The sequence below is a fragment of the Cucurbita maxima genome, unplaced genomic scaffold (genome assembly GCF_002738345.1).
Source record: "Cucurbita maxima cultivar Rimu unplaced genomic scaffold, Cmax_1.0 Cma_Scf00007, whole genome shotgun sequence".
Taxonomy (NCBI): Eukaryota; Viridiplantae; Streptophyta; class Magnoliopsida; order Cucurbitales; family Cucurbitaceae; genus Cucurbita; species Cucurbita maxima.
Genome location: NW_019272023.1, coordinates 531813 through 546183, shown reverse-complemented (window position 1 = coordinate 546183; position 14371 = coordinate 531813). Strand labels below are relative to the sequence as shown.

General features: G+C 39.2%; 5 protein-coding genes across 7 annotated transcripts; 1 reads left to right on the top strand and 4 right to left on the bottom strand.

The window, feature by feature from the left end:
* Positions 1 to 697: 697 nt before the first annotated feature.
* Positions 698 to 1790, bottom strand: LOC111482445 (thaumatin-like protein). The gene is made up of 2 exons (XM_023128227.1): positions 1647 to 1790; positions 698 to 1565 (listed from the first exon to the last, which is right to left on the bottom strand). The coding sequence occupies exons 1-2, from the start codon at positions 1750 to 1752 to the stop codon at positions 892 to 894; spliced, it is 780 nt and encodes a 259-aa protein (XP_022983995.1). The 5' UTR covers positions 1753 to 1790; the 3' UTR covers positions 698 to 891.
* A 1311-nt stretch (positions 1791 to 3101) lies between these two features.
* Positions 3102 to 6465, top strand: LOC111482443. Of its 2 annotated transcripts, none has more exons than XM_023128225.1 (12): positions 3102 to 3367; positions 3466 to 3592; positions 3684 to 3757; positions 3868 to 3914; positions 4061 to 4151; positions 4236 to 4280; positions 4352 to 4556; positions 4652 to 4713; positions 4861 to 4961; positions 5651 to 5696; positions 5775 to 5828; positions 6126 to 6465. In XM_023128225.1, exons 1-12 carry the CDS (start codon positions 3145 to 3147, stop codon positions 6302 to 6304), a joined length of 1254 nt encoding a protein of 417 aa, XP_022983993.1. In that variant the 5' UTR covers positions 3102 to 3144; the 3' UTR covers positions 6305 to 6465. The 2 variants fall into 2 exon arrangements, with proteins under 2 accessions (XP_022983993.1, XP_022983992.1); XM_023128224.1 differs by having other exon boundaries at positions 4004 to 4151.
* On the bottom strand, positions 6394 to 7253 carry LOC111482448 (light-harvesting complex-like protein OHP1, chloroplastic). Its single transcript, XM_023128229.1, has 3 exons — positions 6975 to 7253; positions 6703 to 6825; positions 6394 to 6597 (listed from the first exon to the last, which is right to left on the bottom strand). The coding sequence occupies exons 1-3, from the start codon at positions 7140 to 7142 to the stop codon at positions 6529 to 6531; spliced, it is 360 nt and encodes a 119-aa protein (XP_022983997.1). The 5' UTR covers positions 7143 to 7253; the 3' UTR covers positions 6394 to 6528.
* A 1075-nt stretch (positions 7254 to 8328) lies between these two features.
* Positions 8329 to 10727, bottom strand: LOC111482441 (L-type lectin-domain containing receptor kinase IV.2-like). Its single transcript, XM_023128222.1, is given in 1 exon segment — positions 8329 to 10727. A coding segment is annotated over 1 exon segment (2037 nt). The 5' UTR covers positions 10495 to 10727; the 3' UTR covers positions 8329 to 8457.
* Positions 10728 to 11269: 542 nt separating this feature from the next.
* On the bottom strand, positions 11270 to 13745 carry LOC111482440 (L-type lectin-domain containing receptor kinase S.4-like). Of its 2 annotated transcripts, XM_023128220.1 has the most exons (3): positions 12243 to 13745; positions 11461 to 12152; positions 11270 to 11406 (listed from the first exon to the last, which is right to left on the bottom strand). In XM_023128220.1, exons 1-2 carry the CDS (start codon positions 13632 to 13634, stop codon positions 11490 to 11492), a joined length of 2055 nt encoding a protein of 684 aa, XP_022983988.1. In that variant the 5' UTR covers positions 13635 to 13745; the 3' UTR covers positions 11270 to 11406; positions 11461 to 11489. The 2 variants fall into 2 exon arrangements, with proteins under 2 accessions (XP_022983988.1, XP_022983987.1); XM_023128219.1 differs by having other exon boundaries at positions 11270 to 12152.
* Between the last annotated feature and the right edge of the window lie 626 nt (positions 13746 to 14371).

Genomic DNA, 14371 nt, shown 5'->3' with positions numbered 1-14371 from the left:
TTAGCTTGCGGTGGGGTGTTAAGGATATTTAGTAATAAATTATAGTTTACCATATATATTATATTTGATATTTTATTATAAGGCAAATATCTAATATTTGCTTTATTATCATAGGTATCTTTCCATTTATTGTTATTTCCATTTATTACTATTTCCATATCTTTGTAATTCATTTGATTATAAATAAGATAACTTTCACACCATTTAGGAGTGGTGGATTAATCAAACATTCACATGGCCAATGGTAAATGCCTTCCTTTCTTTTGTGTATATGTCAATCTCAGGTTTGGTTTCCTTAACTAGTTGGACTCTTTAACACCCTTCTAAAATGTAGTTTGATATCTGTATTGAAATTTATTAATGCTCAATGGAGTCCATGAACCAGACGGCACTTATGTTGGTAATCAGGAAAAATTCCTTCCTTCGCTTGAACTCTCGAGCTAAATTTAAGTCACTGACACTCTAATGCTATTTTGTTGGCTTTGGAATCATAATAAAGTGTTGTCATTCTGTCTTTGTTTTGTTTTGACCATGAGTTTTATCCAGTAAGTGTCACTCTAAAGAATCATGAAGATCTTATCCCCTTCTGAGCCCTTTTTTGTACAAGATATCCAAATGAATGCAAATTTGTTTGCTGAAAATCTCTTGTTGCTGTTTTATAGGTTAGTTGAAAGCTATTGCTCCTGCCAATCTTTGCTGAACTAATATGCGTAACAGGATATTTATATTGACATAGAATGCAAAATCTTCAACATATGCTTATTGGAGTCTATTTCTTGAGTAACTAACAAAAATAAGATAGAAAACGTACAAGATCTTCTAATTCTGCAGGAAGGCATTATTTTTGTACTGTCATGGTAGACTTCTTTCTGCAGTAACCTGGAATCGTCCTCACATGGAAGGGCAGAATGTGATGGCGTAACGCGAAACCTTGCATTTTCGAAGGCTGGACGGGTCGTCAAAAGCATAGGTGTAAGCCTTGGGGCACATGGCTTTGAATAAATGAGCAAATAGAGTGGGTCTGCAGGTTTTGGGGTTAGCATACTTCCCTGTGCAGCAGTACTTGGCTGATTGCATGGCTAAACAGGCGCTCTTGCAGCCCACCACTTTTCCATTCTTCTTCACTTCCAAGGCCGATGGACAGAAAATGTTCACATCAATATCACAGGACGCAATGCCACAGCCAATTCCACCCCCAATTGGCTTCATTGAAAGAGGCAAGTTGAAGCCATCTACCAAGCTAACATCATAGTAATGCATTGGTGAAATAGATGATCCCAGAGTTAATTCAACAATAGTGGCTGGAGGAACACCAGCAGTGCCTCTACAATGTAATCTGCCTGAACAATCTCCAGAGTCGCACGAGCCTTTTCCTTCATGGCTAAAAGAACAGCCTTGCCTGCCCCAAATCCTGCCTGACCACTTCTTCGGCACTTCGACCACTACGTGCTTGCCTCTGCCGAGATGGAAACCGCCACCCATTGGCGTCTGGTGGCCTGAATTGCCGAGTATTCCAGGCCAGACACTTTCATTGCAGTTGTTTGCTAAGATGAGTTGTTCTCCACCTGCAAGAAGAGAAAAACTTAGTGTACGAAGTGAATAAGAAGGGTATTGAAAGAAGAAGTGTTTGAATTACGCTTAGTTACTTGTAAGTGAGATGGAGATTGCCAAACAGAAGATGAGAAACAGGGAGGAATGCATGGTTTCAAACTTATGAACAGGCAGCCAAATGGTGACGATACTTCCAAACATTTAGCTGATAATGATCCGTATGATAGAGATTTGGAAAGAGAGGCATTACTTAAAGGCTGCATTGCTCAAGTTTTTCCCTTAGTTGATACCAACCACTTTCACTTTCACTATAAAGGGATTTATCCATTCCTTCAAATTGAGGGCATTCTGTTTCTCTTTATCTCGTTTGCTTTGATAGATAACTACAATACACCTTCCAACTTTTGAATAACGATGCTCCACTCTGCTAGATTTCCTCCTTCAAATATGCTCTTTCGCTAAAGGATGAGGGATTTCTTGAATTGTACGATCATGAAATCATTTCCTCACAAGCAGATTCTCTTATTGTTCATAAAAAAGTGTTCAAAATTTGATGGAAACGACTGCTTTGGCTTGTTCAAAAAGAGAAAAGTTGTTTGATGAGTGTTGAAGTTTTGAATTTCATGCTTTTCATTATGTCCCAATTTTTATATATTGTTGCTTGATCCTTTGGAGTTATATTAGCAGCCTTATTCTATATAATACTCATTGGGTGATCTAGGAAGTGAGAGGATACTAGTATGAACAGTTTTGTATTGTGTTGTTTATGTTATTAATGTTCTAATGTTCGAAGCTTCGAGATCATTGCAATTATAAGTTAAGACAAACAACAATTTAAGGTCATCTAAAATGTCGGCTGTGTGTGAGCTGTGAATTCACAAGATTGATTAAAAATTCAAGACATAAAATGCCTACATATCTTGAATTTACCCATGTAATTCAAGTTAAAAGTGTTAAACCTAGAGTAGATCATATTTGTGTATAGTAAGATAATCTAGTGATTTACTAGATTGTTACCAAATCTATGATTTAGAGGTTTGTTACCAAATCTATGATTTACTGGTTTGTTACCAAATATATGATTTCATAGTTTTGTTACCAAATATATGATTTCATAGTTTTGTTACCAAATCTATGATTTCATAGTTTTGTTACCAAATCTCTGATTTCATAGTTTTGTTACCAAATCTCTGATTTCATAGTTTGTTAACAAATCTATGATTTAGAATGTAATCTTCATTATACACATCTATAAATACATGAGGTCGTGACCTTAGGTCAGGTCATTGAGCCATTCAACCTAACAAAAAGTTATACTGATTCTTTTGTTTCAAATTATAAATTTAAATTTAGGCTTTAATTCATGAATTAAACTTATATTTGTGAAAAAAAAAAGAAGATAAATTATAAAAAATAGTCATCGACTTTGGCTTAATCCATGTAAGTTTTAGAAATAATATTGCAATTTCTTACTAAATTAATATTGGCCAATAAAAAATGCTTTTTATAATTAGTTTTTTCTTTTTTTTCTAAGGATTCTCTCAGCTTTGATTTCAATCGCTCTTTCTCTCTCTGGCCATTTCTCTGATAGCTATGATTCGCGTCGCCGTTAAGCTGTCAAAAACCTCTGCGGCGGTCGTTCGAACTGCAGGATTGGGCTCCAGCTCCCGCTTCGATCTTCTCTCCTCTCCATCGTTCTCATGGTTAGCTTCACCGTTGAGATCACTTCACGTTGGAATAGACCGCCCGAATGCGAGCTCGGTCACTTGTCAGATGATTAATTATGCTCTGTCTCACGCTAGGTCTCAGAAATCAGGTCTATATTCTTATTTGATTTCCTTTATGGAATTTTGTTTTTATGTCAAAAATCGGCATGAAGTTTTTGGTCTGTAATCTTTTTGATGTGATAATTAGACGAATCGTACGCACAAGGTCGTCTGGTTCTGGAGCAGTGCTTCTCTGCTCAGTCGAGTGAAGGCCAAGATGCCGATAACTCTAGGGGAGCGGTATTACTTGCCATGTCTACCTTGTTTGCTGAAAGGTTTTCCTTCTGTTTCATTTATTTAAGAGCTACATTGTAGTTTAATGGAATTGCTTATGGCTTAACAATTGTCCTATTTTTTTTATTTCAGAGGTGATATTCACGACGCTATAGATAAGCTTCAACGAGTTGAGGATTTAGCACATTGCTCTCTAGATATTAGAGGTAAAGTTTCCAAGGGTTTTTAGTTCATTCTTTTAGCGTAGGTAGCTCGGTTCAAATTGATTATTGGGAGCTCGTGTTTTGACTCTAGTTTTTTCTTGTTTTTCTTGTAGTTGCTGCTCTTGAAGCACTTGCTGGACTTCATCTCGAACTAAACCTGGTAAATATCCTTGTAAACTTGTAATTATTGCTCATCTCTAATCGTGTAACATGGATCAAAGTTATCTGGGGATGATTCTTCATGTATAGGATGATTCTTCATCAGATATCGCAGATAAATGCTTAAAACTATTTGAAAATAGCAAGGTTGCTGATGATGGAAATTCTGGCGTTCTGAGAGCTCGGGTTAAAGCTGTAAAGGGGCTGGTTGAGCTTGTAACAAATAACCTTGATGCAGGTGTTTGGCTTTTAGTACTCTCTCTACGCACTTTGTTCTTTTGTGATGTTTTACTCAAGTTAAATGTTGGTTATCTATCTGCAGCTGAATCGTTATTTGAAGGGTTTCAAACTATTGAAAGATGTGCTGGTGAGGTTCACTTGAACGATCTGTGTGGGAAAAATTTGTTGATTACATCCTATTGACCATTTGATATGTAGGTAGTGCTGCATTTGCATATGGAGAATTCTTAGTTGCCTCACAGAATTTTTCATCAGCAAAAGAGGTGTATCAAAGAGTAATTGAAGTGGGATCCGAAGTCCAAGATTTGAGTGAGCAATGTGCTTTAGCTGGTGGTAATATGTCTCCAATGGAAGTGTTAGTGGCTGCGACTTGTGCTTTAGGGCAGCTTGAGGGGCACTTGGGGTAGCTTTTTGATCATTGTGCTATGTTGGGCTATTTGTCCATAAGATTCTTTATTGCAGTAGTTATGAATCATAACTATACCCTGTTTTGTTTAGGAATTTTTCTGAAGCCGAGGATATACTGACAAACGCGTTGACCAAAGCAGAAGCATATTTTGGTATGGAAGTTGCTAGTTTAGAATTCCCAATATACTTGAACTTTACGACATGTATACAAGTGAAGTTTCTGTTTGTTCTCATGTGGAATTGTTTGGCTATTTTCCAAGTGGGTGGGCGTCTAATTTTTGGAAAATTACATGGTACAGGATCTCACCATCCCAAGGTTGGTGTTGTCTTAACCTGCATAGCACTCATGTTTCGATACAAAGCAAAGAAGGAGCATTCGAGTTCACTTTTGATTCAGGAGGTTGGATTTTGCTCCTGCCCTCTTATGTTAGGCATATGTAGATTCTATGTTGTTAATGAAACTTGTTGCATCAGTTACGGAGGTTGGTAATTCAGTCTACTTAACTTTGGGAAGTTTTTTTCAGTAATAAAAGTGACATTTTACAGATGACTATAAATTGGGGACATTGAGCGTAAAGACTTAAGTCCATTTTCGAAACCCCCTTTGAAGAGTGATATCAAAAGAAAAGGGGAATTGTGTTGGGAGATTCCTGATTAGAAAAGTGATTAGAAAAGTGATATCGATTTGAGAGGATGTAGCTCACGTCTGAATCATTTGTATCGTGTAAATCTACTCATAAGTTAATTTGTGAGAACTGTCATGCTCTTTTCCACTGCTTATGTTTTAAACTCCCTTCAAATATAAGCAAAAATTACATTCTTTAGTGCATTGAGGAAGGTGTTGATTTCTCATCCTAACACCCTGGTGTTGGTTCTTGTATACTGGCCCGTGATTGAACCTTTTGCCAAGATAGAAAAGTTATACAACTAATTCCGGTCGTTATCAAGTTGTCTGTACAATTCAATTCCAGTTAACATTTAGGCTTCTTGTCTGAATGTTGGGAAATCAAAATATTAAATCCTCAGAGTTTATAAAAGTATTTCTTGTTAGTTTCCTTTCTGCAGATTGCTCTAAAAATTCATTTACAGGGACTCTATAGGAGAGCAATAGACTTGATGAAAGTTTCACCAAAAGGTATTGCCAACCAACTCAACATCTCAAGCTTTTTTTTTTTATATATTAATTTCAATTGAATGGTTTATCCTCTTGAAGGCACGGGAGAACAATTAAAGGTGGACAGATGTGACATTGCAAATATCGCCGGAGGTACTGATCAAGTATAATCTAAGTGATTCTAAGCATTTAGCTCGATGCTTTAAAAAAAACAAACAAATAACTGCATCAGGTAGAAGCGTTCATTATGAGAGTTGTAGTACTCAGACAATTGATAGCTTTCAGCTGTACTCTTAAATGAAACCGAGATAAACTTATCGTTATCCCACCATTGATTATAATTGAAATCATTCATAAAGTCACATATTGTAGTAAGAAAGACGTGTTAAGCTTCATAAACGTGGTGGTCTGAGCATGATTATTCTTTGATATCACTGATTGCCTCTGTAGGTGCGTACGCGGAGATACTTGACGTCCAAAAGAATAGAAAGGCTGAAGGACAGATGATGAGGAAATGGTCGGAACTTGCTTGGAAGAATCGTAGGATATCACTGGAAGAGGTACTAGACATAGCTCAGCCGCCTTCCAAGGTGCCTATTATCGATACTCGACTCTGTAGGCTTATTTAATTTGCAATATTTTCGAGTTCTGGTTGTTATGCATCATTATAGAAGACAAGAGGGTGAGCACATTCTCTAGGCTGACAATGTTGTGTAATTTACTTATGAAGTACAAGAACTTGAAGAATGTAGAATTCTCTGATACAGTTGAGAGGTCTATATTACAGTTACAATTTTGATTTAAAAAGAAAAAAACACGAAGGATCTCAAGATGATAATAAGCTTTCTGGAAATCAAAGAGGAAGATCCAGTCCTTTCCCAATATCAACTCCAATCACCTGAAGTATACCCTTGTTCAATATCTGGAAAAACAGAAAATAAATCAATGAATAAAACGCCTAAACTTGGATATAGAAGGTAAAAGAAAGAAACTTTTCTTTGAAAAGAAAAAAGAAAGAAAAGCTCACCAGCTCTACTACGAATATCCCAATGAGGCCTATCATGCTGGCTCTGGAATTCCAGATTTCAGCAGTTTTAGTAAATCCAAGAAATGGGGCTTCAAATTTCGGCTGTACTTTTGGCAATTCAACCTTCAAAACAGAAATGAAAAGGTAACTCGCAAGCTCACATGAATTTATTGTTCTGAATTTCTCTAAGCTTTTCAGATGTAAACGATATTTTCAACAGGTGAAACAGAATTGGGAAAAGTCCAGTGGTTTGAAGAGGATAGTCAGCTTACTCCAGCCGGAGGCTTTGCGGCCTGAACCCTAAAAGGGGCACGAGCCCTTCTGTTATTGGCACGGACAGACCCAACTTGGAAGAGACAGAGTCGGCCGTCTTGACGATCACAGATCGGAGCTCTGGCCGGAAGAAGAGAAGACGATAAAATCGTAGCGGAGGACGCCATTACTTGGTATTGCCCCAAACACAACCACAACCACGGCTTCGGTAATGTTATCACAACTTTCCTCTTCAATTTCTTTTCTTTTCCGGAACTCTTTTTTCCACCTTAAATTAAATGCTAGGCTGTTGTCTTGGTCCCACCATATCTTGATGATTTTCAGATTTGTAAAAAGTATGTTCACTTCGCAGATTATTGTCGACGTATAGAAACGGGAATAGAAATTGTCCGTGCCTTTTAATTTTTTATGAAGATAAACATCCATAGGAAAAAAAAGTTCTTGTAAAGAATTTCCAACCTCAAATTCATTTTTGGTTAAATTATGAGTTTAATCTTATGATATTTTCTACCATTTTTAAGATTAATGAATCTACTATATATATATATATATATATATATATATATATATATATAATTGAATTTTGTGTTCAATAATAGATTACTAAATTTAATATAACATTCATTTTTGAAGGGAGTATGAAGAGTTTATAAAATGTGTTGCTATTATTGTCATTCCAAACATAGCATAGTCTATTGATGGTTCCATCTTTCACATGTAATTTTTAACTAAAAAAAAAGTATGCATGTATTTTTTTTCTTTTTTTCCTTTTTTGATTACAAAAAATTACATTTGAATTTTCTATGACCTCATGAAATATTTAATTGATTAAATTATTTTGTAAAAAAGGTGCGATGGACTTGGTCTCAAATATACTTTGAATTTTGAAAAATTTCATTTTAATTTTGAAAGTTTGAAATTGGTTAGAAAAACTTTTATTGTTAAATTCATGTTCAAAAAGTTTCATGTATGTGTTGTTTGTATGATCGATTTAAATGCATTCGGGAGGTAAATTTGGGGCGAAGAAGAAAAATCATAGACAAAGAATAAAAAAATTGGGTGTGGGGTTGAAGGTGTAGAAGGACAACATGAATGGTTCATAATTTTCATGTTTTTTTTTCCTTTCATTTGTGTTTAAATTATTCACACAAGTGCACACTACTTTTTTTCCTTTCATCTTAATTTAATATTAAAAATAAAATGTAATTATTTGTCATTGTTATGAGTTTTATGACGTGCCATGATGTTATGCTTACATTTGTGATAAATGTGTCTTAATAGTTTTTATAAAGATTGAGCCATAAGACACTTGAATTAGTATGATTTATATTTGATTTTTGAGGTTTCAATTCGTAAACATGAGTTTCAAGAAGCTTTATTTTTATAAGTAGAATTGTACTTACAAACTGGGTACAAAATACATTGTTGATTTCAGGTACAATCGCAATCTTTTGACCAACTGTGTTGATGGATGGGTTATATTCAACGGCCACCAGACAGAAGAGTCTGAGCATCGGAAGAATGGGCGAAACCCTTCACAAAGGAAGAAGTAGAATATGCGGGAGCCTTATCCAAGGAAGAGTAGGACATGGCAAGATCATCAAAACCTTCAAATCCTCCGCCTGAAGTATCTATAGAAACCATCTCTGGCATGGGAGTATCGCCTTCCAAGTACTGTACAATTTGGCGCATGCTTGGCCTCGCCATTGGGTTGGTTTGAGAACACAACAATCCAAGTTTCAGCACCATTTCCATTTCCTCTGCTACATAATCTGATCCCAATTTTGGATCCTTGGCGTCGACAATGGCTCCTCTCGCCCAACATAAAAATACCCAATCCAGCAGTATTCCATCTTCTGTCATTCCCCGAATCTCTATTGGCCTCTTTCCTGTTGCAACCTCCAGCAGAAATGCCCCAAAAGCATACACATCCATGTGGGTCGTCGGCCTGCCGGATCTGATGTGTTCTGGAGCCAAATAACCGAGCGTTCCCACTATGTGTGTTGTTTGAGGGTCTGTTCCATGGTCATACAGTCTCGCCAACCCAAAATCTCCCAATCTTCCGTTTAACTCACTGTCTAGCAAGACATTACTGGCTTTGACATCTCTGTGAATCACAACTTGCTCCCATTCTTCATGAAGGTAAAGCAGCCCCGAGGCCACCCCTTTGATGATTCGAAACCTCTGGCTCCAAATCAGAATAGGATTTGTTTCGCCAAACAGGCACTTATCTAAACTTCCATTCTGCATGTAATCATATACTAAAAGCAGCTCTCCTTTTCGTCTGCAGTAGCCTAAAAGCTGTACAAGGTTCCTGTGTCGAAGCCTCCCAAGACTAACGATCTCAGCCACAAATTCTTTCATTCCCTGCCTTGATTCATGAGCAATCCTCTTGACAGCGATTTCAAGTTTTGATTTTGGTAATACCCCTTTGTAGACTCGTCCAAATCCGCCAGAACCCAGAACCTCTTTCTCTTTAAATCCATTTGTAGCCACGTACAAGTCTTTGTATTTGAACCTGTGAGGCCCATAATCAAGCTCCCAGTCCTCGAGCAACTCGGCGAACTTCCTCTTCCTTCTGACAACATGAACAATGCCTAAAATCACCAGCAAAATAATCCCTCCAGAAATTAAAGGCAACCCAATTGTTAAAAACTTGGATGTTTGTTTTTTCCGAGGTAGCTTTGGCAGGTGGGAAATGTCAAGTCTTCGAGCCTGCCCGTTTAATCTGAAACTCCATCCTAAAACATAATGAGAAGTTGAAACCGAGCCAGTGGAGGATGAAAACCCGACGAACATGGAGCTGTTGTTTATGACAGATGAAAGGTCACGAGAGTAAGACAAGAGTGGAATTTGGGGTTTGGGTATGTCGATTGGCGCCAAAGTGACGTTGATTTCTTTGTGGATACCATCGTATTCGACCCAAACCTGCATTGGTTGGCCACTTATAAGAGTCAAATTTCTTAAAGTCCCATTGTTCTCGGGATAAAATCCAGCAGTTGCAGCTCTCTCAGAGGTCAGCCCATTTATATCTATGCCAACGTGATTCGTATCGATATCTTTCAACTCTAGATTCTAAATTGTGTCGAGCTCTACGGCAAAAATATGGTTGCTTGTGTTACCGTTGTTGCCGTCATTGAAAAGGCCAAGATGCTGACTTGGCTGAGCTCCGGGAAAAGTTCTCGTCGGAGCCACCACAAAGGCAATTCCATGGCCGCTTAGATTTGGGTATTCAGATATAATGGCAAAGACGAAAGTGGTTGAGAAGGATGAAACGCCATAAGAGGAATTGACAAAATTTACAGGATTAGTATAAAACCCATGGCCAATTCTTTGCCTGGTCTCGTTGGTCAGTTGCAGGAGGCCATTTGGGGTAACAACAGCCACACCATCGAGTGATAGATTTGCAGATTGGAAACCATTGAAGATGAAATTAGGACCTTCAGAAGCAGCTGAGACTACTGAGGCCACAATCAGGCACACCACAATTGAGAGCTTGAAAAACATGGTTTTTTTCATCTTTCTTCACAAGGGTCGATAAAAAATACAGGCTACAGCGATGAGGAAGTAGCAGGCCTCCATAAAAGATGCTCATCCGGAGGTAAGCAATTTCTTTCAAACATCTTCTTAGGTTATTTTGAATTTTTGAGCTGGTAAGTTCCACGGATTCTGAATCTGTGGAGTCTTCATATCAAGTATATAAGGCTCACCGTTGAAGAATTCCTGATCAGCTAAAGTAATAGAAAAATTAGACGAAGAAAGAGAAATCCACATTTTAAAAACCTTTAAATCCAACAATTGAATCTTATCGTTTTAGCTGTACAAGTCTGTGTATCTTCTAATATAAAAAAAAAAAAAAAAAAAAGGAGTAAATATTGTAGCAGATATATATAAAATTATTAGGAAGAGTAGTCTCCTATCAGTTAATGAAGAGGTTTTTCCATTAATAAGATGCTTTTCCGGAGAAACGAAGGGTTTTTATTTTCTTATTTACTAGATAGATATAGTGTTAGTTGTTTAACTCGTGCCGAGGTCAAATATACTAAAATATTTCAATTGCCATAAAAAAAATATGGATACAAAATACCGAAATTAGAACTACTCATGATCTTGATCTTGTAGACTAGAAAATGGAGACAGGGGAAATAGTTCTGAAATTAGAGAGCTTACCTTTCTTTTCGAAGGAAAAGATGAGAAAAATGATTTCTGGAAAATTGGGCGTCTTAGAGAGAGAGAGAGAGACGGGGGAGCGAAGTGGAAGATTGGAGAGGAGAAAATAGGAGGAGGAGGAAGAAGCTAAAAGTCAAACTTGGTTTACTGAGAGTCTTCTCTCTCGTACATCTTAAATTAAGATGAATCATTAAAATTGTGTGTAGAAAGTGAAAATGAGAACTCATTAACCTTGAAACATATGAGTTATGAGGATGGGAATAAGAAGGCTGAGGAGCCCATAAACACCCAAATTCGGCAGTCATCTGTATATGGAAACAAAACCCAAATCTTACAACTCTCACTCAGTCTCTGCCATTGAGAAGCGAAAGAGGAGAAGTGGAAAATGAAGCGAAACTCATATCCGTATCCATATTATTATTATCATTTCCGGTACGCGAATACGAGCATGTTGAAGCAAACGAATTCACAAAATCATCGAACCCTTCCCCGTTCTTCCCTCCCTCCACCACTTTCGGTGCCGATATCTCCTCCGGCACTCCATTCTCCCCCTCCAAATACCGCACCACCTGCCTCATACTCGGCCGCCCCGCCGCCGAATCGTTCGAACAGAACAACCCCAATTTCAATATCATCACTGCCTCCACCGCATTGTAATCCCCTTTCAGTTTTGGATCCATTACTTCCATTAATCTCCCTTCCCTGTAATTCTCCCACACCCAATCCACCAGTACCAGCTCCTCCGACCGAGATTTTGGGTCGATCGGTCGACGTCCGCAGGCCACTTCCAGCACAAGTGCGCCGAAGGCGTACACATCTGAGCTAGTCGTGGCTTTCCCTGTTCTGTGTAGCTCCGGCGCCAGATATCCCAGAGTTCCCACCACCCGAGTCGTGCTCGGGTTCGCCCCGTGTTCGTATAGCCGAGCCAGGCCGAAATCGCCGAGCTTTCCATTCATCTCGCTGTCGAGAAGGACATTACTGGCCTTCACATCTCTATGAATCACCACCTATGTTAAAACGACACGAATAAACGGTTTAGTTCAGCCACCTATTAGCTCTTCGAAAAGTTTATACGAGTTCTTCAGTGACTTAATAACCTGCTCGTAGCCTTCGTGCAAGTACAGCAAACCAGAGGCGACGCCCTTAATGATTCTGAATCTCTGTTCCCAACTCAGAACCGCTTCCGGCTCGTCGAAAATGTAGCTATCCAAGCTCCCATTAGCCATAAATTCATAAACCAGAAGCAGATCCCCACGGCGGCGACACCATCCCAGCAACTGAACCAAGTTCCGGTGTCGAAGCCGGCCAATGCTAGCGATTTCCGACACAAATTCCCTCAGGCCCTGTTTCGATTCATGAGAGATTCGCTTCACAGCCACTACGGTTTTCGATTTCCGCAAAGTCCCTTTATAAACTTTCCCAAACCCACCGCGCCCTAGAAGCTCTTTGTCCCTAAATCGTTTAGTCGCCTGCTTGAGCTCCTTGTAAGAGTACCGATGAGGGCCGATTTCAAGCTCCCAGGCCTCGATTATGTCCGCGTTTTTTATCTTCCATGTGATAAAAACAGCAACGCCAATAGCAATTGCTACAATCAAAACGGCCCCAACAGAAACCCCAATTGTAAAGGCAGTGTGCTTCTTCTTCGGACCAGGAACAGAAGGCAAAGAAGAAAGATCCAGGGATTGGGCTGGTCCATTCATACTGAAACTCCATCCCAACACAAAGTGAGAGCTTGCAAGAAGCCCAGTCGAGGCGGAGAACCCAACATACATAAACTCGTGAAGAATCGGAGAGAGATCTACATTAAACGACAGAATCGGCTTCTTGGGTTTATTGGAGAACGGAGAAAGCGCCACCGTCAGGGAATTTACAGCGGAATTGTAATCGATCCAAGCTTGAATCGGCCTCCCACTTTTTAGGGTCAGGTTTTGCTTGGTGGGTCCATCATCAACGAAATAGGAAGCGGTGGTGGAGGCATTAGAGACCATATTGTTGAGATTGATTCCGACGTGGTTGTCGTTGATGTCGCCGAACTCGAAATCTTGAACGGTGTCAAACTCCACGGCGAAGAGATGGTTCGAGAAGTTTCCAACGTCAGTCGCATTGAGAAGGCCCAAATACTGACTGGGAAGTCCACGGAGGTTCTTCGACTGCGCAATGGTGAAGGCGAGGCCATGGCCGCCGAGGGTCGGGTACTCGGGGACGACGGCGATGGCGAAAGCGGTGGAGAACGAAAAAGCTTTGCCGTCGGAGGAGTTTTTGAAGCGAACAGGGGAGCTGTAGAAGGCATGGCCCTGTAATCGACTGGTGTCGTTCGTGAGCTTTAAGATTCCGTTCTGCTCGATCTTGGCGATGTCAGTGAGGGTTAAGTTGGCAGCGACGGCGGCGGAGTCGTGGAATCCGGCGAAGTAGAGCTGCTGAGATGCGGCAGGGCCGGCGAAGAAGAGGAAGAAGAAGAAGAAGAAACAGAGAAAACAGAGTTGGGCCATGGGGAAATGAAAGGATTGAGATCTAGAAGGTTATGTTGTGAATGTTGAAGAAATCTGGTGGGATGGGAGGATGAGAAGTGGCATAGTGAGCGGATTTTGTTGAATTGAAGAACAGAGAAAAAAGCGAGATGAGAGAGAAAGAAGAGAGAGGACTGATAATGACAATTGTGAAGTGGAAAAGTGAGGAAGCAGCACAGGGAAAGGTTCATGTCAATTCACAGTTCACATGAGGAATGAAGATGACAATATGGAGGCTATTTGCCAAGTTGTCTTGGGAAGATTGCCGCTTTTTAGGTTGTTATATCAACTCTAACCACTCAAATCTATGGCCGGTAGCTATTGTCTTTTGGTTACATATTAGCAATTTTGAAAACGTGTTCATAGGAGAGAGATTTCCACTCTCCTACCATAAATGTTTTGTTCATCTCTTTAACTACAATCACCTTCGTTAATATATAAGTTTTAGTCACAAACAAAATCATTTTAAAATAGACTAAAAAGTACCCAAAGTTGACGAAACATGTTAGGTGAATTTTAGGCATTAAGGCACCATGTGTCGGAAAGGAGTGTCTACTTCATAAAATTTGGTAATGGAGCTCTCCCTGTAGGAAGGGGTATTGACTATCGCAGCCAAGCTTTCATTGTCAACCCTTTTTTACATTTTGCCTTCATATTTTCAAACCTGATTCAACCCTCCGTCCAAGTAATTCTTCCAAGCCCCACCCATTTCGTGAATT

Excerpts from the sequence above, each read along its gene's own strand:
- LOC111482445 (XM_023128227.1), bottom strand. The coding sequence starts at position 1,752 with ATGTTTGGAAGTATCGTCACCATTTGGCTGCCTGTTCATAAGTTTGAA. Across the intron at positions 1,566-1,646 it reads AATCTCCATCTCACTTACAA|GTGGAGAACAACTCATCTTA; the intron begins GTAACTAAGCGT and ends CTCTTCTTGCAG.
- LOC111482443 (XM_023128224.1), top strand. The coding sequence starts at position 3,145 with ATGATTCGCGTCGCCGTTAAGCTGTCAAAAACCTCTGCGGCGGTCGTT. Across the intron at positions 4,152-4,235 it reads AACAAATAACCTTGATGCAG|CTGAATCGTTATTTGAAGGG; the intron begins GTGTTTGGCTTT and ends ATCTATCTGCAG. Across the intron at positions 4,557-4,651 it reads CAGCTTGAGGGGCACTTGGG|GAATTTTTCTGAAGCCGAGG; the intron begins GTAGCTTTTTGA and ends TGTTTTGTTTAG.
- LOC111482448 (XM_023128229.1), bottom strand. The coding sequence starts at position 7,142 with ATGGCGTCCTCCGCTACGATTTTATCGTCTTCTCTTCTTCCGGCCAGA. Across the intron at positions 6,826-6,974 it reads CCGCAAAGCCTCCGGCTGGA|GTTGAATTGCCAAAAGTACA; the intron begins GTAAGCTGACTA and ends TCTGTTTTGAAG. Across the intron at positions 6,598-6,702 it reads GGATATTCGTAGTAGAGCTG|ATATTGAACAAGGGTATACT; the intron begins GTGAGCTTTTCT and ends CTGTTTTTCCAG.
- LOC111482440 (XM_023128219.1), bottom strand. The coding sequence starts at position 13,634 with ATGGCCCAACTCTGTTTTCTCTGTTTCTTCTTCTTCTTCTTCCTCTTC. Across the intron at positions 12,153-12,242 it reads TGCACGAAGGCTACGAGCAG|GTGGTGATTCATAGAGATGT; the intron begins GTTATTAAGTCA and ends GTTTTAACATAG.